Source organism: Apus apus, chromosome 1, assembly GCF_020740795.1.
Source record: "Apus apus isolate bApuApu2 chromosome 1, bApuApu2.pri.cur, whole genome shotgun sequence".
NCBI lineage: Eukaryota > Metazoa > Chordata > Aves > Apodiformes > Apodidae > Apus > Apus apus.
The window spans coordinates 205,694,627-205,718,159 of NC_067282.1; the positions used below are offsets into that span (position 1 = coordinate 205,694,627).

At 53.6% G+C, this 23,533-nt stretch overlaps 1 protein-coding gene across 1 annotated transcript in view; it reads right to left on the reverse strand.

Annotated features, from left to right (window-relative positions):
- Positions 1-2,781: 2,781 nt before the first annotated feature.
- DENND6B (DENN domain containing 6B) overlaps positions 2,782-23,533 on the reverse strand; it is a 29,231-nt gene continuing 8,479 nt past the window's right edge. The window contains exons 4-20 of the mRNA XM_051612340.1: positions 22,213-22,328; positions 21,163-21,243; positions 18,983-19,088; positions 18,044-18,123; positions 17,724-17,786; positions 16,923-16,978; positions 16,217-16,339; positions 14,957-15,052; positions 14,765-14,859; positions 13,388-13,453; positions 12,381-12,445; positions 11,885-11,974; positions 10,388-10,441; positions 9,725-9,834; positions 6,269-6,371; positions 5,135-5,209; positions 2,782-4,584 (exon numbers count right to left, since the gene is read on the reverse strand). Coding sequence (XP_051468300.1) covers positions 4,462-4,584; positions 5,135-5,209; positions 6,269-6,371; positions 9,725-9,834; positions 10,388-10,441; positions 11,885-11,974; positions 12,381-12,445; positions 13,388-13,453; positions 14,765-14,859; positions 14,957-15,052; positions 16,217-16,339; positions 16,923-16,978; positions 17,724-17,786; positions 18,044-18,123; positions 18,983-19,088; positions 21,163-21,243; positions 22,213-22,328 — 1,502 coding nt within the window. The 3' untranslated portion in view covers positions 2,782-4,461. The remainder of the gene's footprint in view (positions 4,585-5,134; positions 5,210-6,268; positions 6,372-9,724; positions 9,835-10,387; positions 10,442-11,884; positions 11,975-12,380; positions 12,446-13,387; positions 13,454-14,764; positions 14,860-14,956; positions 15,053-16,216; positions 16,340-16,922; positions 16,979-17,723; positions 17,787-18,043; positions 18,124-18,982; positions 19,089-21,162; positions 21,244-22,212; positions 22,329-23,533) is intronic.

Here is a 23,533-nt window from a genome sequence, read left to right on the forward strand (position 1 = left end):
TTGCGAAGCCCGGGGTGTCTGCAGGACCCCGGGGCTGGGCAGACCCGGAGGAGACACCAGTCACCCCCATCAGCACCATCCAGTCCAGCCAGCCCCCCTGCTCCCACCGTGACGGGGTTTTCCAGCAGCTTTCCCCGAGCTGGAGAGCAGGAGGTGTTTGGGGGACCTGCCCTTGCTCCAGATCTCATCCCTTTGGGGGCCCATTTCTGCTCTGAGCCCCAGAGAAACCTGCCATGAGGCCCCCGAGGCCCTTGGGCAGCAGCCTGGGAAGGACCTCGTTGTGCACACACGTGTCCTGCACAGCCCCTCGTGCCCTGGGCCATTGGGAATGCCCCCGTGGGAAAGACATTTCCCACTTGGGAGAGGGAAGCTCCAGGTGAAGTATTAACAAAGAGGGGGAGACCAAGGAGTGTCCTGTTGTCTCCCACCCACAGCCTTCCTCCTCACCCTCCTCTCCTTCACCAGCATCAAACCTGCCTCTGTCTTTGTCCTCTACGTTGCCACAGTAAGTAAAAACCTGCTTCCTGGGCTCAGGAACTGGGACATTTGTCCCCATCAGACGTGTGAGTGGTGATGGAGGGGGGGGCCTGGCTGGGCCTGGGGGATGGGGGAGCTGTGCTGCTGCTGTGGGAGCCACAGGACGAGGGGAATGGCTTTGAACTGGGAGAGGGGAGATTTAGGTTGGGCATGAGGGAGAAATTCTGGGCTGTGAGGGTGGGGAGAGCCTGGCCCAGGTTGCCCAGGGAAGCTGTGGCTGCCCCATCCCTGGCAGTGTTGAAGGGCAGGTTGGATGGGGCTTGGAGCAGCCTGGGCTGGTGGGAGGTGTCCCTGCCCATGGCAGGGGGGGGACTGGGTGGGCTTTGAGGTCACTTCCCACCCAAACCAGTCTATGAGTCAATGATTCTCTGACCACACCAGTCCCCTGGGTGGCTTGTGGCAGCCCTGGTCCCAGCTGGGCTCTGCTGGGCTCCTCCCCCTGGTTTGGTGGTGGGTGTTTTGCCCCTCAGCTCTGCCCAGGTGTTTGCCTTGTTTTCATTGACCACCCCAGGAGGAAAAGCCACCTCCTGTGTCCCCCTGCCCGTGTGACCCCAGGTGTCCCTGTGGGGTGGCCCTCGAGTCTGCAGTGCTGTCTCTCCCACAGGCTCTGACCACCCCTCTCCAGGGCTTCCTGCACAGCCTGGTCTATGGCTGGACGAGGCAGAACTTCCGTCAGGAGCTGGTGGGCACGAGACCCTCCCTGCCCCAGCACCGCGGCCTCCAGGCTTTCTACGAGTCCCTGGGGGCCATTCCCTGAGGCTGCTCCTGCTGCCCGAAGCCTTGGCAGGATCTGTCCATCCCTGCTGCTTCCCCTCGTAGCTGGGCAGGATCTCTCTGGACTTGGCCCCTCGTGCCTGGGAAGGTTTGAGGAGGTGCAGGCAGCGCTGGGCGGGTTCCTGGCAGTGGTGGTGGGTGCCCTGGTGGGAAGCCCACCCGTGGCTCCTCGCTGCTGGAGGCAGCTCAGCTTCCCACCATAGCACCCTAGAATCATGGCATGGTTTGGGTTGGAAGGGACCTTAAAGATCATCTAGATCCAAGCCTTTACATGGGCAGGGACACCTCCCAGCAGAGCAGGGTCTGACAGCAAAACCACCCGCAGGGGCTGCAGGAGAGATGGACCACGGGAGATGGGACAGGAGCTCCCTGAAGAAGGAAGCTCCTGTTCTGCACCATGGAATGATGTAGCTCTGCAGGCCCACGAGCATCCAGCTGCTGTGGGAGGGGGCTGGTGGCACCCAATTGGGCAACCCTTGGAGCTTCTGCACACCCACTGTGACTGCCCCAGGGATGGTGGAAGTTCTTGGGTCTGTCTGGGTTTGTTTCAGTGTTGCCCTTCTCTGCCCAAGTGATCCCCACTCCCCCGCAGGGCTCAGGAGAAGGTGCTTACAAATAAAGGTGTTCTGGTTGAGGTGCTCCTGGCCTTGCTGCTGGAAGGGGCAGTATCAGGCAGGGAGCAGGTGGGTGATGCCTCCTTCCTGCCTTGGAGAAGGCTCCTGGGCCAGGCCATAGCAATGGAGATGAAGGAGCCATCACTGGGGATGGTTCTGCCCCCACAGCTTTGCCAGCAGTTCAAGTCAGTCCCAGTGGTTGCTCATCTCTACTTCTGGGGCTGACAGAGCTCAAGGACCATCCCCCGTGCACAGAGACAGCCTTGGGGGTGGTGGCAGGGCCATGGTCACCCCCTCGTGTCACCAGCCAGCACAGACAGGGGAAGAGCAGCTGGAGACCTCCAGCTCAGGGAAAAAGAGCTCAGGGAGAGCCCCAGGAGTGCCATCCAAAGCTGCTGAGGCTGGGGGTGGGTGGGGAAGGTGCTGAGATGGGGTGTGACAGCCCTGAGGGCTGCAGGGGTGACAGGGGATGTGGGAGTGTGGCCTGACCACCCCTGCCTTGTTGGTGGCTCCTTCCAGCAGTGTCCCACCTGCCAACCCAGCAGCATCCTCTGTGGTGACCACCAGGGCTCCTGTGCCACCAGCTGTGGCTGCCCCATCCCTGGCAGTGTTGAAGGGCAGGTTGGATGGGGCTTGGAGCAACCTGGGCTGCTGGGAGGTGTCCCTGCCTATGGAAGGGGGTGAGACTGGATGGACTTTGAGGTCCCATCCCACCCAAACCAGTTTGGGATGCTGTGCTGAGTGACAACCCTGGACAGACATCTAATGGGGACTGAGGGCCATGAGGGACCCAGCCCAACAGCACTTCTGCAGAGAAACTCCATTTCTAACCAAATAAATCTACTAGGACCCCAAACCAGGACACAATGTGGCTTAATTGTTGGTTGTTTTTTTTTTTTAACTAATATTTTCTACATCAGTGCTTGGTTCCACCAGCCTCTGCAGAGCTCCTGCACAGACACCTGCCCCCCCTATTTACAGAGCACACACAGCCAGGGCTGCACCAAGAGCTGCCCAGGATGCCCAGGAGCAGGAGGTGCAGTTGTGCCTCCTCACTCGGCCACCCCCAGGCTGGAGCTGGTGGGAAACCCATCAGGTTCCTGCTGCTCCTGCTCTGCCCACGCCTGGCTCAGGAGGGGAACAGGCAGGAAGGCTTCACCTCTGAGACCCAGGGACATCCCCCCAGCCCTGGGGATGCCAGGGGAGCAGCACAGCTCCCACCCTCCCCAGCACTGCCCCCAGCTCCCTGCAAGTCTGGGCTGGGATGCTGAACTTTGCCACCTGCCAAGGAACATTCCAGGGCTTCCTCTGGAGCATCAGGCTGCCAGAGCCATCCTCAAACCCATTCTTAAGGCAAACATCCAGGCTGGCAGGTGGTGAAACAGCTACAGCAGCAGCACTTCACTCTAAAGCCCTTTCCAAGGCCCTGGGCAGAGCCTCCTGGCTCAGGCACAGCTCAACTGCCTCCAGAGGTGGCCTCAGAGCCCCGAGGCCCCCTCACCTGCAGCCCAGCACCCCACATGTCTCTCTCTTTCCCAAGAGGTGAGTGGGAGCAGAATGGCCAAGCTGGAAGCTGGGCTGTGGGGAGAACAAGGCATGGTGAGAGCTGGGGAGGTTGGGGACACTGAGGGCTGCTCTGAGAGCTCCCACTGGGCAGGGCCCACACAGGCTGCACAGATCAGCTCCTCCAACACGTGTTGTCAGCAAGAGGGCTGGCTGCTTTAGCCATCTCCCTGCCCCAGGCAGAGCTCCAGCTCTCCTGGGCTTTATCAGAGCACACAAACTTGGGTTTGGAAGCAGAATAAATGACATTTGGAGGCCAGCTCCTCCTTGCAGAGCTCCAGCAGCTCCTGCCATTCCCACAGCAGCCTCCGGAGAGCTCTGCTCCCTCTGGAGGCACCAGCCCCTTCTCTGTCACCACCTTGGGGAAAAAGCCAACAGCATTCCATGCCCAGCAGCTCCTCCTCCCACTGCCACCACAGCTGAAGCTCTTGTTGGCCTGAATCAGGCTGTGAATGGGCAGTGACCATTTTTTTCCACATCATTTGTATGTGGGGCAGCAGAATCTCTCTCGTTACCACCAGGAGCTGTCCTGAAAACAACTCCCCCCCTCAGGGCTGGTCCTGCTGCTCCCAGGCAGGATGATGGCACTGGAATGTTGGGAGCCCAAGCACTAGATGAAGATGGGGGTGTGTACATATGGGCACCACAGGCTTGGCACAGCCTGGCACATGCAGCTGGAAGCCTGGCTGACACTTCCTGACTCACTAACAGCCACAGGGGGAACAGGTTCTCCTCTGCAGTCCCCTGACCCAGCTCCCCACAGCAGGACCAGCCAGAGCAGTGCAGGCAGGTCCCTGCTCCTGCCACAGTTCTGACCCTCACGTGCTCAAAACCACCCCGAGCTGTGAGCAAGGCCCAGGTCAGGTCGTGCTGGCTGGATCAGGGGAGAACTTTCCTTTCCAAACACAACTGCCCACAGCTCAGAGCAGGGTGGGAGGAACCTTCCTTCTCCAGCAAAGCCCTGTGCCCCTGCTCAGTGGTGGTGCAGCACAGCCTGGAGATCCTCGGGCAAGGAGCCAATGATGGTCTCGATGTACAGACCCACCCTCTGCAGAGTTTCCTCCTGCACCGGGAGGTGCTGGCACCTGGCTCTGACCTGCAGGGGGAGAGAGGAGAAAAGCAGAGACTTAGAATAGCTCCGAAGTTGCTCTTTCTGCTTCACTGCTGACTGAGCAAACTTCTGGGGTGACAGGAAACTTGTCACCTGAGCCCCAGGGAGCTGAGAAGACTCAGAACTTTGAATCCTTTTCACAGAATCACAGAAACTTTTTGGTTGGAAAAGACCAAAAGTCAAGGCCACCAGCACCACATCTCCAGGGCTTGGAAATGCCCCCAGGGATGGGGACTCCCCCCTGCCCTGGGCAGCCTGGGCCAGGCCCTGACAACCCTTGCCAGGAAGGAATTGTTCCCCAGATCCAACCTCAACCTCCCCTGGCACAACTTGAGGCCGTTCCCTCTGGTCCTGTTACTTGTTCCTGGGGAGAAGAGACCAAGCACTCAAGTGTCATGACTGACCCACCTCCCAGTTCTCCAAATCAGGAGGCAAGAACAGTTTTTCTAAGCAACAAGTGCAATCCCTGTCCCTGGTCTCTCCCTGACACATGGACACACAGGGATGAGTGCAGGAAGAAGGGTGGAAAACTTACCAGCTTCTCACGCAGTTTTAGCACCAGATCTACAATCTCCACCTCAGACTTGTCCTTCATCCAGGCCACAATGTCCTGAAGAGAGAGAACAGCTTTCTTCAGCGACACTGCGTATTTACAGAAGCTTTTCTCAAAAAGACACCTCTAAGCAAAGCCTGAAATAAAAGGAAGGAGGTTTCTCACCCTCTTCCCCAGCTCTGCTCACAGCCTAAATGGGCAAGCCAGCTCTGCCCAGCCCTCCCCCCTTTTCTGCCCATGAGAACATCAAGCTCTTGCCTGCAAGAGGAGAGCCAAGGGAAGCTGCAGTAGCAGAGGCAGTGCTGAGCTCCCCTCCTCCTGCCAGCAGCATGAACCTCGTGCTGTGCTCAGAGTTTACATCTCTTTGTCAGTCAGGCCTGTTGACAAAGGAGGCAGCTTTGGCCTTGCCCACACCATGTTGAGGACCTGCTCTGCTCCACAGAGGCAGGCACTGCAGCTGCAGATGCACCTGGGGAGGACACCAGAGCTCCCAGGACCACCCCAGCAGCTGCTCGGTTGAAGAAACTGCACCAGCAGTTAATAGTGAAATTCATACCTCTTCTCTTTAGGCATTTAGAGGAAATTCCACTACAAGGGTGGGGAGAGCCTGGCCCAGGTTGCCCAGGGAAGCTGTGGCTGCCCCATCCCTGGCAGTGTTGAAGGGCAGGTTGGATGGGGCTTGGAGCAGCCTGGAATGGTGGGAGGTGTCCCTGCCCATGGCAGGGGTGGCACTGGATGAGCTTTGAGGTCCCTTCCAACCCACCCATTCCATGATTCTATGATATGATGAAGGAAGCCAGCACCAGATGACACTTCCAGCCTGGCACTCTGTTGGTTTGGGAAGGGCCTGATGAGTGAAAAATAGTTGACAGAAGCAGCAGAGCAGGACCTGCACTGGCTGACAAAGTTGGGGGACTGAGCTGCTGGGGTTCCTGTCCCTCAGCTGTGCTGCTGCTCCTGGGCACTGACACAGGGCAGAGCTGTGAGTCCCCAGGGCAAAAAGCCCCGTGTCCCCATCAGTGCAGAGCTAAGACACCAAGCTGGTGGTGTCCCCAACTCCCTTTCCCAAGCCTGAGGAGCCTGGCCCTGGCTGGAACACCTGCAGCTGGAACCTACTGCCTCACAGATGGCCTCCAAGTGAAGGGCTTCCAGCTTCTGGGTCATCTCCTTGTGCCTCTGGCGGTACCAGCCATCGAAGTTGGGAGACTTGAAGAACCTCCTGCAGAGGTGACACCAGAGTTAGGAGGAAAAACTTCTTTACTGTGAGGGTAACAGAGCCCTGGGACAGAATCACACGGAATCACAGAAAGACCTTGGTTGGAAAAGACCTTAAGATCTCCAAGTCCAACCATCAACCTAACACTGACCAGCCCTTAACTAACCCGTCTCCCTCAGTACTATGACTACACTACTCAAACCCCCCAGGGATGGGAACTCCACCCCTGCCCTGGGCAGCCTGGTCCAGGGCCTGACAACCCTTTCACTGAAGGTATTCTTCCCAACATCCAAAGTAAACCTTCCCTGGAGCACCTTGAGGCCATTTCCTCTGGTCCCATCACTTGTAACTTCATTGAAGTTACAAGGACAGGCTGCCCAGGGAGGCTGTGGAGTCTCCTTCTCCGGAGACATCCCAAAGCCATCTGGATCTGTTCCTGTGGGTTCTGCTGTAGGTGACCCTGCTCTGGCAGGGGCTTGGACTGGATGATCCCCAGAGGCCCCTTCCAACCCTGACCACTCCGTGTCACTGAGAAGGGGACAGAGGGGGACCCAGACACGCTGCCTCCAGTGCCCGGAGTCCCCTCCCTACTGCAGCAGGCCCAGATGTGGGAGGACAGGACACTGCTCCACAGCACCGTTAGGGATTATGAGCTAATGAGCTCTTTTCATATCTTCTCTGCTCCAGAGGCTTCTCTGGGGGCATTAACACGATCCAGCCGAGCAGCTTTAGCAGCTTGTCACCAAGGTGAGGGACAAGCTGCTGGACTCTTGCCTCCCTCAGCCAAGGCCACCAGCAGTGCCCTTTGCCCAGCTGCAGCCTGGTCCTGGCCCTTTGGACTCCAGATAACTGGGGTGGTTCAACAGGGGAGAAACCCACACTCCTCCGCAGTGTCTGACTTCATTTCTCTCCTTCCCTTATATTTAAAGTTTTCAACCATTTGCCAGAAAGGATTTAACTCCCGCATAACTGGGGATTTACAGCTCTCCTACGTAAACCAGGTGTCACCTGGGCTGTGTCACAGGATGGGCAATTTATACCTCACCAGTGCAGCACAAAATTAAGTCTGTTTTTACTGAGCTACACAGGGAAAATGAGCAGGGGTTTATCTCTGAGTGCTACAGAACTGCAGATCAAACTCAAAGTGGGATTGAAAAGCCCCTGACTAAAAGACAAGGGATGTGGCAGCAGAGGCAGAAAATCACAGGATAGTAGAATGGTTTGGGTTGGAAGTGACCTCAAAGCCCATTCAGTCCCACCCCTGCCATGGGCAGGGACACCTCCCACCATTCCAGGCTGCTCCAAGCCCCATCCAACCTGCCCTTCAACACTGCCAGGGATGGGGCAGCCACAGCTTCCCTGGGCAACCTGGGCCAGGCTCTCCCCACCCTCACAGCCCAGAATTTCTCCCTCACATCTCAGCTCCAGCTCCCTCTGCCAGCTGGAAACCCTTCCCCCTGCTCCCATCCCTCCCTGCCCTTGGCCCAAGCCCCTCCCCAGCTTTCCTGGAGCCCCTTCAGGCCCTGGAAGGTGCTCTCAGGTCTCCCTGGAGCCTTCTCTTCTCCAGGCTGAACACCCCAACTCTCCCAGCCTGGCTCCAGAGCAGAGCTGCTCCAGCCCTCCCAGCATCTCCGGGGCCTCCTCTGGACTCTCTCCAACAGCTCCGTGTCCTTCTTGTGTTGGGGACCCCATGGGTGGACACAGCAAATGATGAGGCTTCAGGTGCCATCTGAAGCTGAGCACCAGCCACGTTAGCAGCACAACCTTTGCAACCTCCTCACTAATCCAGCACTTTCCCCTGGGAAGGGCGAGTCACTCGGTGTCTCCTCCCGCTGCTCCCTCAGCAGCACATCACACACAGCTCAGCTGAGCTCTGGGCAGTTTCTTTCTGTCCAACCTCAAGGCCTCTTGCTCCTGCACTTTGCCCAGCTCAGTGGAGTCTCCAGCCCAGCCAAGGTCTCCAGATGCCACCGTGACACAGACATTTTTCAGTTAAGGGTTTGACTTGTGAACACAGGAATTAGTTCATGCACAAAATCTCAGAGTTAACCAACCCCGGGAAGTGTGACCTGCTGCAGGAGCATCAGTTGCCTGCAAAGCTCAAGCAGTTTAAAGACCTTGTTGTTTGTTGCTGCTTTTCAAAATATTGGCTGCCCCAAATTAAATGGTACCACACCCAGACAGGGGTTGGAGCTGCTTGTTTTCTGTTCAATACATTAAAGCACACAAGGATCCAAACTCCATCACAGCAACAAAACACACTGACCCATGACTATTGTCTCTGCTCACTTTAAGGAATTTGTTCTTCACATCCATCCATCTCCCATGTTCCTTCCCACTGGGTACCCCACTTCTGGATTTTTCCTACTCATATTGCCACAAGTGTCTTCTCCATCCTGTTTATAACTCATTCTCCTTTACAAAAACGATGGCCACACTCTCCTGCATGCTCTCTGAAACTCTTCCCTGAAGCATCCTCCTGAGTTCCAGCAGTGCTGCCATCAAGCCCTACAGGTGAAATGGCTGCTCCCTGAATGCTGCACAAACACACACAACCATACCCCTGGAAGTGTTCCAGGCCAGGCTGGATGGGGCTTGGAACAGCCTGGGCTGGTAGGAGGTGTCCCTGCCCATGCAGGGGGTGGGACTGGGTGAGCTTGAAGGTCCCTTCCCAAACCAAACCAATCTATGACTGGATGACAAGTCTTTACTCCCCTTCTGCCCTTGCCCAGACACTTGAAAGACTCCCAGGAGGACAATAAATGAAGGGTTAACACAGAGCACAGAGCATCTGTCAGGTGTTTAATTGCCAGCCCAGCCTTAAACCTTGACACTGATGTCAGAGACAAGTCCCCACCTTCTCCAGCATCAAGGACTCAGCTGAAGCTCCTGAAGGTGGAGAATTGGCAGCTTCCAAACCCCACTGTATCTGCCCAGTGAAGAGACTTCCTAAACCACAGTGTCACAGAGTGGTGGGGCTGGGACCTCTGGAGATCATCCAGCCCAACCCCCTGCTGGAGCAGGTTCACCTCCAGCAGATCCCACAGGAACACATGCAGGGGGGTTGGGAGACTCCACCACCTCCCTGGGCAGCCTGTCCCAGGGTTCTGCCACCCTCACAGTAAAGTTTCTCCTGATGTTCAGCTTGACTCCTTCACAGGATTCACTCTGCCCTGTTTTTGCTCTTCCCAACCATTGTTGATGAATTGATTCCTGGCAGGCATGAGTTTTCCAGGTGACCAGTTTCTGTCCTGAAACCCCCTTTTTTAACTCCCGGTTCCACTTCAGGATTTGCTGCTCGTTGCCACTTGCAGCAGCTGACATGGGGACAAGAGAAGGAATGACCCCCAGCTCACCTGTAGAGGCCCAGCCAGTCCCCCCTCAGCACACAGGTGAGCTGGGGACCCGCGTGCTCCAGGCTCTTCATGAAATCCTCCTGACGGAAGGGCCGGATCTGGGGAGGATTCTGCAGAACAGAAAGCCCAGGTCACAGCAGGCACAGGGAGGCAGGAGCTGGAATCTGTCTCCACAAGGGAAGGGGCTGATGAGGCAGCCTCAACAACTGCTGCACGAGCATCTTAACCAGCCTTGCTAGTAAGATTCAAACTGGACCCCCAGCAGCTGAGCTGCCTGCAAGACAGGAAGCACCTGCCCCAGGGTGTGCTTCCATTTTCAGTTGCTTTATGTTTTTTTCTTAAAGGAGTAATAACCCTCTTCCTGGAGTGAGGGAGGCTCACACAGTGCATCAGAGGGTGATCAGCATGTGGCACAACTACTGCCAGTCCCCACAGGCAAAGGAAAGCAGAAGGGACTGGAAAATGGAATCACAGAATGGTGAAGGTTGGAAGGGACCTTAAAGATCATCAGGTTCCAGGGACACCTCCCACCAGCCCAGGCTGCACAAGCCTCATCCCACCTGCCCTTGAACACCTCCAGGGATAGGGCAGCCACAACCTCCCTGGGCAACCTGTTCCAGTGCCTTCCTACCCTCATGGTGAAGAATTTCTTCTGGCACAAACCTTCCATGGAGTAATGGCTCTCTGCAGAGGCATCAGACTTGCAATATAATGCTCCTAGGAAGAAATGAAAAAATGCAATTAAGAAAAGTTCCAGCAGTCAAGGAGCCTCTAGCATGGTCACTTCTCCAGTGCATCACAGGCTCAGCCAACAGCCTCCTCCTCTCTGCTGGTTTTTTCCTTCATCATTGCATTTTAGATGAAATGAAATGTTCCAGCTTGTTTCCCACCAGGGGCTGGGTCACAAAGTGACATTGCAGGACTCCTAAGTGTGCCATGTGGGAGAAGGTCAGGTGGGAAGAAGATGGCAGGAGGGACTGGAATGTGAGAAGATGCTCTGTTCTCCTGAGATGTTGTAGAAAAACAAGTGGAGGAGCCAAACTTGGCCAACTGGACAGTCACCCAAAAAGCACCAGCACCTTCCTAGTGGGGCTAGACAGGGGAGGCCCTGAAGGAAAGCATCAGCTCAGCTCTGCCTTAGAGGGGTGATCACCACATGGACAGGTCTCTTCAGCTCTACAGCAAGGCTCCCCAAAGCCCAGAGGGAGGGTTTCCCACTGTAAAAGGGTTTGATTGCAGAGTTCAAGGGGAAGAGGAATTTTCTGGGCTCCCATCCCTTCCCTATGGATCTGCCTTGACTCACCTGCTCCAGAGAGCAAAGAATTGGCAGTAGAATCAAACTCCAGGGAACAACTGTTCCTGCACTGCAGGAGCAATGTCCTGTCTTTACACCCTGTGAGCTGAATATCCAGCTGCACTTTTATGCCAATTACTGGGATTTGTGATCAAGAGACATTTCGTTCCCTTCCATGAAATAAAATACCTTCATCACATGCCACATCCTGACTCTGTTACAGATGCTGAACTGCAGGCGAATGAAAGAGGCAAGTGCAAACTTGTCACTCAAGCAGCTCCTGCTGCCCTGCCCTTCACACAGAACCCCAGAACCCTCACGGCTGGAAAAGCCCTCTAAGATCACCCAGGGGGAGGGGGGAAGGGAACAACACAACCCACCTGAACAACAACAACAACCCCCACAGCCACACACCCCACAAACCCAACACACAACCCACACAACCCCCACGGGAGGGTACCCTGAAGTGCCACATCTGCATGTTTTTTGGAGCCCTCCAGGGATGGGGACCCCAACCTCCCCGGGCAGCCTGGGCCAGGGTCTGATCCTTCTTTCAGTATGGAAATTCTTCTTCTAAACCTCCTCTGGGCAACTTGAGGCCATTTCCTCTTGTCCTGTTGACATTTACTTGGGAGAAGAGGCCAACCCCCACCTCCCTGCAACCTCCTTTCAGGGTAGAGGGCCATGAGGTCTCCTCCCCTCAGCCTCCCCTTCTCCCAACCAAACAACCCCAGCTCCCTCAGCCTCTCCTCACAGGACTTGTCCTCCAAACCCTTCCCCAGCTTGGCTGTTCTTCTCTGGACACTCTCCAACACCTCAATGCCCTTCTTGTAGTGAGACACACTGTCGAGGGGAATCCCACTCACCAGGGGAATGATGAAGCTCTGGGTGAGCTCCAGGAGGTGCCTCCTCAGCAGGGCACTCTGGACTTCGGACGGGCGCTTCCGCTGGATGCCCTGCAAGAGCAGCACAGTCACCCCCCCCTGTCCTCCAGACACAGAACTCCCAAACACTTCAGTTAGAAGCCACCAGCCCAGGGCACTCTGGAAAACTCCACTGCCCCAAATATATGTATATATATTCCCCTCCCTGGTTAAAGGCACCGCTCACATTTCACCACGTACAATCTCCACACACTGCTTTGAACTAGGACTGTTCTCACTTAGGTTTCATCAGTGCCATTAATCTAGAATCAACTGAAAAATTTAAAAACTGACATGACAAACATGCCCAGGGATAAGAACCATCACACACTGTAAAAAGGCTGTTCCTTTTGGAGAGCTGTGCCTGTTCAAACCACCCCTCAGGATGGTTTTCCCACGGAGACCCAGGGTGTGGGTAACACGGGAGGGGCTCACTTACCTTCAGCAATCTTTTTATCAGGGTTTTGTCTTTGTGAAGGAAGGTTTTGTAAGAAGTATAGATTCCTAGATTGGAAAAAAAAGACAAACCAAAACAAAACCAAACCAGAAGTTAGAAACAAAACTTTGCCCATATATCTAGAGAAGGCTCTGGAGAATGTACCACAATGTAGTGCAGGGAGAAGAGAACTGGAATTCCCAGCACAAACCCTGGCAGGAAATAATAAAAATAAAGAACAATTACAAAACTGATTAAATTGCTAATGCAGTCAGAAGTCATTGAAGGACACTAAACTATCTCCAGAACCTCCTTATGGTGAGATAACTCAGTGAGCCAGCCTATGGCCAGGCCTGAGCTGAGCAGTTAGTGAAGTGGCAGCTGCATCTCAGCAAGCATGTTCCTTTGGCTTCCACCACATCCCAAAAGCTGGTATGATATCCAGAATAAAAATGCAAAAAATAAAATTTAAAATTTGTATTTTATCCAAAATAAAATATAAAACCAAGTTAAGGAAATTAGAAATTGTCCCAACACTAAAATAATTTGTTCAATTGGCTTTTTCAATCTCAGAACAGAAACGTAATGGCTTTAAAGTGGAAGAGGGGAGGTGAGAGACATCAGGGACAAATTCTGGGCTGTGAGGGTGGGGAGAGCCTGGCCCGGGTTGCCCAGGGAAGCTGTGGCTGCCCCATCCCTGGCAGTGTTGAAGGGCAGGTTGGATGGGGCTTGGAGCAGCCTGGAATGGTGGGAGGTGTCCCTGCCCATGGCAGGGGTTTAATCTAGATGATCTTTAAGGTCCCTCCATCCCAAACCACTCCATGACTCTATGCATGTTTTCTGTATTAAACAGGGGGTACCAGAATAGAACTTTGGATGGGAAGGTGAGAAGCTCATGACACTGAACTGCCCTTTGTTGAGGTCCAAAGAACAACCTACATTATGTTCACTGCAAAATCCCCCAGGTGGAGGGTAAATAACATGAAACGCAGTCTGAAAAAAGGACTCACCTGGTTTTGTGTCTAGAGTTTTTAGTTTAGCTGGCTTCTTCACCTTGACTTGCTTGGGCAGGTCTCCTGTGACAAGACAGCAAAGGACCAGCTGAGGCTCAGAATGGACCCTCCCAGCCACAGCTCACAGGTGAGGCACCTGGCAGCTGAGAACATCCAGTCCTGCACTTCAGCCCCACCTGCCCTCAGCTCCACCCTCACACAAGCCCACTGATACACTGGCTGAGCTGCTGCAGCTTTGGAACAGGAACGTGTTGTGGAGCCATTGCAAACCCCCACTCCTCAACCTAGAGCTTCTCGTGGCTTCACAGATCATGATCAGTCTCTCTCTCCACCTCCATGAGCTTCTCTAAGGAATTTTCTCTTTCCAGCCCAGGAATGACTTCTCCTTTTCCTAATGCTTCAGAAAACAACCCACAACAAGTTTTCCTGTCAACAATTCACCTTCATCCCTGTTTGCCCTCATCCTGCATGAGTGGGGACTGTGCCAACCTCATGAAGCTCATCAAGGCCAAGAGCAAGGTTCTGCACCAGGGTGAAGGCAATTCCCAGCACAGATCCAGGCTGGGGGCAGAATGGGTGGGGAGCACCCTGAGGAGAAGAACTTGGGGGTCTTGGGTGAGGAGAAGATTAACAGGAGCCAGCAAAGCCACCCGTGTCCTGGGCTGGCACCAGCACTGGGACCAGCAGGGCCAGGAAGGGGATTGTCCCCTCTGCTCTGCTGAGACCCCCTGCAGGGCTGGGGCCACCTCTGGGGTCCCCAACACAGGAAGAACACGGAGCTGGTGTAGAGTCCAGAGGAGGCCCTGGAGATGCTGGGAGGGCTAGAGCAGCTCTGCTCTGGAGCCAGGCTGGGAGAGTTGGGGTGTTCAGCCTGGAGAAGAGAAGGCTCCAGGGAGACCTGAGAGCACCTTCCAGTGCCTGAAGGGGCTCCAGGAAAGCTGGGGAGGGGCTTGGGCCAAGGGCAGGGAGGGATGGGAGCAGGGGGAAGGGTTTCTAGCTGGCAGAGGGAGCTGGAGATGAGATGTGAGGGAGAAATTCTGGGCTGTGAGGGTGGGGAGAGCCTGGCCCAGGTTGCCCAGGGAAGCTGTGGCTGCCCCATCCCTGGCAGTGTTGAAGGGCAGGTTGGATGGGGCTTGGAGCAGCCTGGAATGGTGGGAGGTGTCTCTGCCCATGGCAAGGGGTGGAAGAGCTCTGAGGTCTCTTCCAAGGTCTGTGATTCCATGATACCATTCTGAGGGAGAGCCCAGACTTGCCTTGGGTTTCTCAGCTCTCCCAGGAGATGAGGTGTACATGGATGGCCACCACTGCAGCTGTCAGCTCCTGACAGCCTCTGACAAGCTCTGCCAGCACAGCAGGACTTGGGTTCCTCCTTACCTGACATTCTGAGCTCCCCAACCCGCAGGATGTGTGGCCAGTGCTGGAGAGTTTTGATGAAGAAAGGGTTTGTGACTCCCACAACAATGTTTGGCCTAGAAAGAAGGGGGGGAAAAGCAGAACAGAGCTAAGCTGGGGGGTTCCTTCCCAGAGAGAGTGGCCAGGGGGTGGCAGGGGGCAGAAGGTACTCACGGAGCCTGGGTCCTGGTGGTGTACTCCTTAAACTCACTGTCGTGGATGGTGAAATAGGGCCTGTAGTCACAGCAGAACCTCAGGGGAGCCAGGCAGCTGGGACAACACACACAAGAGGTGCCACATAAACCTTCACACAGGAGGGAAGTGCGTTCACAGCAGGGTTCTGTCCTCAAGCAGTGTCTTGTTCTCCTACAGGTACCACTTGGGAGGAGTCCCAGGCTTTTTATTTATTATTTTTTAATCTAAAGCAGAGTTTGAAGCTGGGACACAAAGTTCCTCAGGGCTATGAACCATCAGGTCTCCCAACGTGAGAGATTCACTTTTCTCTACCACTGCGGGAACATGAGCAAGAGTCTCTTGCTCTGCTGTTTGTCTCACGTGCTTTCATAGGCAAATTAATCTAATACAATTGACATGGAGCTCCTGGAGAGATTCTAGAGGAGGGCACGGAGATGATGGGAGGGCTGGAGCAGCTCTGCTCTGGAGCCAGGCTGGGAGAGTTGGGGTGTTCAGCCTGGAGAAGAGAAGGCTCCAGGGAGACCTGAGAGCACCTTCCAGGGCCTGAAGGGGCTCCAGGAAAGCTGGGGAGGGGCTTGGGACAAGGGCAGGAGGGATGGGAGCAGGGGGAAGGGTTTCCAGCTGGCAGAGGGAGCTGGAGCTGAGATGGGAGGGAGAAATTCTGGGCTGTGAGGGTGGGTAGAGCCTGGCCCAGGTTGGCCAGGGAAGCTGTGGCTGCCCCATCCCTGGCAGTGTTGAAGGGCAGGTTGGATGGGGCTTGGAGCAGCCTGGAATGGTGGGAGGTGTCCCTGCCCATGCAGGGGTGGGACTGGATGGGCTGTAAGGTCCCTGCAACCCAAACCATTCCATGATTCCATGCTTGATCAGATTCCCACCCAAAAGCCACTGCAGCACACACGGGCTGAGTCAGCACAAAAAGCAGGAGCTCTGGCACTAGTGACCACTCCACAGAATCACAGAATAATTTAGGTTGGAAAAGAGCTTTACAATCCTGGAGTCCAACTGTAAACATGGTTTGCTCAGATTAAAAAATGAACCTGTTCACTTCAACATGAAGTGAAGGATTAAGTGTCAAGAGCTCCTGAGAGAGAGGATTTGTAGCAGACAAAGGAGAGCAGAGCAAGGTCCCTTCCCACTCAAATCCTTTCATAATTCTATGACTCAGCAGAGGAGTGGATCTGCAAGGGACAAACTGCTAGAATTTATCAGTTGTCTGTGCCCCAGAACTGGAGGCATTACCTGGTGAGTGCCAGCACCATTTCTGAGGAAACTGTAGGGGATGGTGCCATGACAACAAGGGGCTCTCCCAGTAACATCAGCTCCCACAGCATCTGGATGTGGATTAGCACAGGCTGGAAACACCTGCCAGAAAAGGAAGCACAAGGTTAGAAATGCTCTTCAGGAAAGACCAGACACAGTGATGACCTGTAAGACCACCCAGCTCTGCTGCTACCCAGGGCTTAGAAATCTAGGATGGATTCCTAGTGTCCCCCAGCAGAAAGCCATGTGTCTTTATGCTGTTGCTTAACCATTTTCTGTGTGTTTGAAGGACAAGCTTTGAGGAACGTGAAGCTGCTCACACTGCTCAGTGTGCCCTTTCACCTGAGGAAAGGGAAAGGCATCTGGGTTTCAGCAGATGTGCCTCTACCAGAACAGCACCTAGAATGCTGAAATTTGGGTTCAGACACACTCTGTGTTTGCTTCAGAGCTGAAGTCACCAGCAACCCAGGTCAAGAAGAGAAACCCTTCTCTAGGCAGGAAACAGGGGGCTGTGTTCAGGGCAGGGCACACACTGCACAGGCACTGCAGGCCCAGCCTTCTCAACTGCCCCCTGCAAAGCAGTAACTTGGGATTCTTCATTATCCCTGTGATTTATGGGATCCCCTGAGCAGGGAGAGGGGAAGGCAGATGGAGAGGAGAGGGCTGTGAGGATGGTGGCTCTCACCTGAAAAGATCCAGTTCATGAAGAGTGGGGAGAACCAGTGGGGCTGGTAACAGATTCTAAATGAGGAAGGAAACAACAAACAAACCAACCCAAAGCTGTTAGTAACTGGAAGCATCCTGAGTGAAATGCCATCTAAACTGACCACATCAGCCCAAAGCAGCTCCCTCTACACTGTGCTTAAAAAGAAGAGAACAAGGTCAATGCTTAGAGGTACCAGCTAGGAACACATCTGGATTGAGCATTCCAGGTCCAAATGAATTTCCTTTACTAAAAGACTGCCAAGAATCCCTTCTTTTCCAGATGTGAAAGTGTTTCCTCCTTTTTTTCCCCCTAGAGTTTCCTCTAGATCCAGACAGAGACAATTATGGTCAATAATATGGGCACCAAAAGCTGTGAGAGATGACAACATCATTCAGAGAAGAGAACCAGGGAGAAGATGAAGAGGAATCAACCCCCAAGCAGTGAAAATGCTCAGGCAGCAAATGCTGCAAAACAACACAAAGACTGAGACAGGGTCTCGTTGAGACCCACCTGTCTATGAACTCCCATGAAAGGCAAGGTGGACAAAAACTGGGAGAACAACTCACACCCAGAACATGAAGCACACAGATTCTCTGCAGAGTCCTTGTTTTGAAAGAGGCAAGAGAGTGTGAACCAGAGGGGGAGCTGAAACCACATTAATCCCAGGCCAAAGGGCTTCAAACAGGATAAGGCTGAAAGAGCAGCAGTTCTTCTCTAACCTCCTTCCTTAGCAGCCCAGACCCTGCTCCCCACTGCCCTATGTCCTGACACTCATCTCACCTCTTGATTGAACTGCTTCACTGGGCTTGATCCTGGCTTATCCACCCTTGATGGGATTCTCACCTAGATGACAAATAAGAACAGATTATCCATGGAGATGGGATCAGTTTGCATGCACACACACTGTGTTTTCTTCCCTAACAACCATCCAGGTGAGAAGGCTTCCTCAGTTACCAACGTGGATTGTGCAGAGGTCAGGAACAAAGGGGAAGAATCTAGAGTAAACAGGGATTTTAAAAGACAGAAGAAAAGGGAATCTGTGTTTGACTCCCTGGGTTGCCTGACTCTGCTGCTGAGCACAGACCATCAGCAACCAGTACCTGGATGACAACTCCCATCACGGGCAGGTTCAGAGTCTGTCCTGGCACAGGAGGTGGCCACTGGTCAATCTCATTGCACACTGCAGGGACACAGGGAGAGAAAGAAGTTTAACCTGAAGGTCCACACAGCTCATTCAGCTGGTCCTATGACTTCTGGCCATTTAATTACTGCTCATTCCTACTTCACGTGTCCCCCTGGTTAGTTGCAAGCAAATGCTGTGCCAAATAATTCACAAAAGCATGGAATGGTTTGGGGAGGAAGGGACCTCAAAGCTCATCCAGTCCCACCCCTGCATGGGCAGGGACACCTCCCACCATTCCAGGCTGCTCCAAGCCCCATCCAACCTGCCCTTCAACACTGCCAGGGATGGGGCAGCCACAGCTTCCCTGGGCAACCTGGGCCAGGCTCTCCCCACCCTCACAGCCCAGAATTTCCTTCTCATATCTAACCTAAATCTCCCCTCGTCCAGTTTTAATCCATCCCCCCTTGTCCTCTCACTACAAGCCTGTGCCCAAAGTCCCTCCCCAGCTTTCCTGGAGCCCCTGGAGGCACTGGGAGGTCAGACACCAGACTCAGCTCTGCAGCCCTGCTCCCAGGGCAGGCCCAGCAGCAGCACTGCTGAGCAATCATGACTGAGCTGGATCGTGCCATCAAGACCCAGACAGAGAGGCAGTGTTGGCAGTTTTTCTCTCTCTCTGGGAACACACTGTATGCAAAACTGACAGTAACACTATTGGGGTTGTCAGACACCTCCCTTCAATGCATCCCTTACAGCTGCTTACAATTCTGACAAGCCCACCACCTGGATCAATGTTTTTCCCTGTTGGGATTTGTTCCAGAATGAACTGATTTGGAGCATTTCAGCTGTCCCTCAGGAACCTCCTGGGAAGGATTTCACTGTGCAAACCCCACCCCCCTTCCCAGCCCTGAGTGCTCACCTGCCTCCATGCATGGCTCCAGCTTCTCAAAGTACTCAGGAGCAATCAGCTGCAGCAAGGCCTGGAACAAGTTCACATATGGCAGGCGTGACACCAGCACCAGGGACTGAAAAACAAGGTACATTTTTAGGAGTCAGAGACCCCCTGACTCGATAAGCAGTGCTAGAAATGGTATTTACACTGCTTATTACAGGGCTACACTTAAAAACAAACAGCAGGAACATAAAAGAGCTCAAAAGCAGCACTTGAACTGGTGGAATTCTTGCTGGCTGCCCAGTCGTTGAGGCTTCAGGCTTTGGGAGTCCTGGGTGTCCACACAGACAAGGAGTTGTTTGGTTTAATGGAGAAGCAGAGTTGGCAGCTTCTACCTGGAGCACCACATCTCAGAGGGATAAGTTTGTGCAAAAGACCAACTGAAGGAGAACCTGAAGGGGCTCCAGGAAAGCTGGGGAGGGGCTTTTCACCAGAGAGGGCAGTGATAGGACAAGAGGTAGTGGTTTTAAACTGGAAGAGGGGAGATTTAGGTTGGACATCAGGAAGAAATTCTTCACCATGAGGGTAGGAAGGCACTGGAACAGGTTGTCCAGGGAAGCTGTGGCTGCCCCATCCCAGGAGGTGTTCAAGGCCAGGTTGGATGAGGCTTGTGCAGCCTGGTCTGGTGGGAGGTGTCCCTGCCCATGGCAGGGGGGTTGGAACCTGATGGTCTTTAAGGTCCCTCCAACCTTCACCATTCTGTGATTCTGTGATTCTATGAAAAATAAAATGAGATTGATGACAGGTTGAAAGGCACCAGAAGAGCCCTACCAGGTGAGAAGTGCAAAGGAGTAGATGGTTGAAGCTGAAATTAGGGAGATAAACAAAATAAAGGAAAAAAACAAAGTAAATAATGCAGATTTTCTTCCAGCAATGCCTTTGTTCTTGTTGTTGTTCTGGTTTCTCATGCTTCTCTGTAAAATATATCACTGTTTTATACAACTTTCCCAGCTCAGCCCATGGGAGGTTTTCCTTCTATGCGGATTGTTTTCTTCTTCTAATCATTAATGATTACATGAATTAGGATCCAGTGAAAAATTCTGCAGGAGCCATTTGAACACCTCATTTCCAAGCCAAAGCTCTGCCATTCAAAATAAAAAAAAAACAACATCCAGGCATGACAACATATTCCCATGAGGAATTCAGTACTGTTGGAAGCCTCTCAAAGGGCAAGCACCTTAGCCTGGTATAAACATCTGCTCAGCAGGTTCCTGTGATGCCATTTTCTCTGATCCTCCAACTTTTGGAGTGATCCATCCACTGCTGTAGTGGAGATGAAGAAACTCACTTCTGGATTAGCATGTCTGTGTGAAAGAAACTCCATGTCACTGCCCAGAGGTGGAGGAGAGAGGGCACAGCAGGTCAAGCAGCTGCTGGGACAGGATGGTGTCCCCATCTTCCAGCAGCTTCCCAGAGGGACCTACAAGGCAGGATGGCTCTTTGGACAGCAGGTGCCCAAAGCTCATTTGTCTGACAGGATGGCATTGTACCTTTGGATGTGAGAAAACCCTTTGAAAGAGTAATTCTGTGACCCACGGAGAAAAATGGATCATAGGATCTTCTCTAGAAGTCTGAAATCCCACTCTCTTCTGGGCAGTGACCTTAACTGCGTGTCTGAATAACACAAAGCACTTTGCATAGCTGTGCTGACATAAACATGCACTTTGTATTATTTTTTCTGTGTCAAAGGAGTTGATGATAAAACACAAAGTTGGTGAGGTACCAGCTGCTAGTTAGAAGCAATCAGCCCAGCAGGAACTCCATTCCCAGGTGGCTACTAAGAAGGAAAAGGATGAACACAATAAAAAGGCTATAAAAGGTGTAAGTAGCAAAGCCTGGAAGATCCAAGAACATCCTCTCACTGTCTGTGACACCAGAGCACATTGTGAGGCAAATGCTGAAGCACTTCAGGATCTCATGCACATGAGCAGGTCCCTGCTCATGTGATGGCCACACCATGGCAACCACATCCAGGTTTGTTTGGAATGACACTTTCCACACAATCCCCTTCTCTGTGACCTTTGCCGTTTCCTGCAGAAACCCTGTGGGTGTCACGTAGGAGGTGGTGCAGTTTTACAGCTCTGGAGAGGAGCCTCTACAGCTCAGGACCAGTTGGGAGCAGCAAGCTATCTGGTTTCAGCACTCACCTTCTGGAAATAACCTCTCTTCATGGAGCTGTCCTTGACTTGCCTGAAGTAGACGTACCCGAAGTAATGAGCTGCCTCCCGCTGCAAGAGACCAACAGGAGCTGTCACCAAGAGCCAGCTCTGCTCTGGACACCCTCCCTCCAGCCAGGGCCTGACCACCTGCCTTGCTCCTGCTGCACTTACAGCCCTCCCTCCTGTTTACCAAAGTTACCCATGCTCAGCTATCTGGGAATGCTGACCACGTGGGAAGGTGGGGAGGAGACACAAACGGCGAAATTCAGCAATGGTTACAGCACCCCTGGAGCATCATCCACCAGCCCCTTTCTGCTGCACCTTCAGGGCCACCATCTTAGACATGAGGAGGAAATTCTGGGCTGTGAGGGTGGTGAGACCCTGGCCCAGGTTGCCCAGGGAAGCTGTGGCTGCCCCATCCCTGGCAGTGCTGAAGGGCAGGTTGGATGGGGCTTGGAGCAGCCTGGAATGGTGGGAGGTGTCCCTGCCCATGGCAGGGGTGGCACTGGGTGGGCTTTGAGGTTCCTTCCATCCCAAACCAGTCTGGGATTCTATGATAAGATTCTATGATCTAAAGGGTTCATTGAGGTTTCTACCAACACAACCTGCAGAGCCAACACCCTGAGCTCATCCTGGCACCCCAGGCTCCCACTGATGGGCTCTGACTGTCAGTTCTCTTTGCCAGCTGGAAGTCAATGTATGGTTGAGGAAGGAACACATCATCTTCTGAGAGCAGATGTCCTCTACCACACCTGCTGCATTCCTCTCCAGTGGGACCTTCAAGATCATCCAGTTCCAACCCCACTGCCATGGGCAGGGACACCTCCCACCAGACCAGGTTGCTCCAAGCCCCATCCAACCTGCCCTTGATATTTTAGGCAGAGAAAACCAACCAAAAGTAGATTTGCCTTTTAAACCCATCCTGGTGTGAGCCAGCATAAAGCCCATTTTCTTTTTACTGGTTTATTTTTCCCCAGTGAACTCCCTTCCAGCACCACAGCTCAGAGGGTGTGAGCAGTGCCCTGAAATGCCACGGACCTGCAGGGTGAGGGGTGCTTCTCTGTTGTACTCCCCATGGTCCTCAAAAGGAGCTGTTGTCCTCTGCCCCCCGGACTGACGGAGGCGGAAGCTGAACTGAGTGTCCCCCAGGCCACCTGAGGCAGAGAAGATCACAACGGGCTCAGGGAGACATTTCAGGAAAGAAAAGCTGGGAATTGGTTAAATCGGAAATGCTGGTGTTGAGAGAGATGGGGATTTACAAGGAACTGCAGAACTGAGAATGAAGAGGAAAAGCACAAAGAAATCCAAAAAGCCCAGGGCAAGACAGGGAGAACCCAAGAATTGTATCATGAAGCTGAACTTTGAATTCTGTGATTCCTGCCAGGCCACTGCTGAGAAACCCCAGAGATGTCAGCCAGTATCTACCTTGGGCAGCTGCAGCCACCACCTCCTCTCCACCACACTGAAAAACCTACAGAGTCCTTAAGCCAACACAAAGAAACACTGAGTTGAACAACAATCCCAGTTGGAGGGGCAAAAGGAGCTGGGCTGAGCAGGTACCAAGGGGTCAGTTGTGAGGGAAGAGTGAAGCACACTCAGCTCTCTGAACAAAAGCCATGGCTGGACAGATTGAGGAGCTACAAGAGCTGAGAGGACAGACCCCTCTCCCACTGCTGGGAGATGCTGTGCCCCAGACTGCTGTGTGTGCTGGGAAGGTATTGCTATTAGTAAATAATTTACTTTAATAAATGGGCCATTTAGGCTGAGTGTTCACTGAGCTCTGAGAAACCAGTGGAATTACCTCCTTAAAGACATTTCAAACTAAACTGGGCAAAGCTGTGGAAAATTAACAGCCTGGAACCAGCCTGAAGGAAACAGGTCCTGGGATGAATTAATGTGCTTATTCCTCACTGCCACCTCCCTGGTCTATAAATACAAGCTCTGGGACGACTGCTGCTGCAAAAGCCTCTCCCCATCTACTTCTCTTGACTGAGCACTGCACTCACCCAGCAATGCTGGCAGTCCACAGCTGCCACCCCCAGGGAACCTGTCCTTCCTGGGTCTTCTGTTGGCAGGGGTGAAGCAGGAGTGTGCCAGCAGGAGTGTGCCAGCAGGAGTGTGTGCAAGCTGCTCCAGAAATGGTCCTGTCACCCACTGGCTGGCAGATTCTATCTCCAGAAAGCAAAGCAAGTGACAGGAAGCCTCTTTGTTCAGAGCTAAGGGCTGGCTGCTCCCTGATGTCCCAGGTCTGGAAGCTGCAGCCCACCAGGCTCTGCTGCACCAGGGGGGATGATTCACTCTTCCCACCCTGAACCCACTTCTTTCCCACAGGCTGCAGGCAGGGCCAGCAGGTGTTACT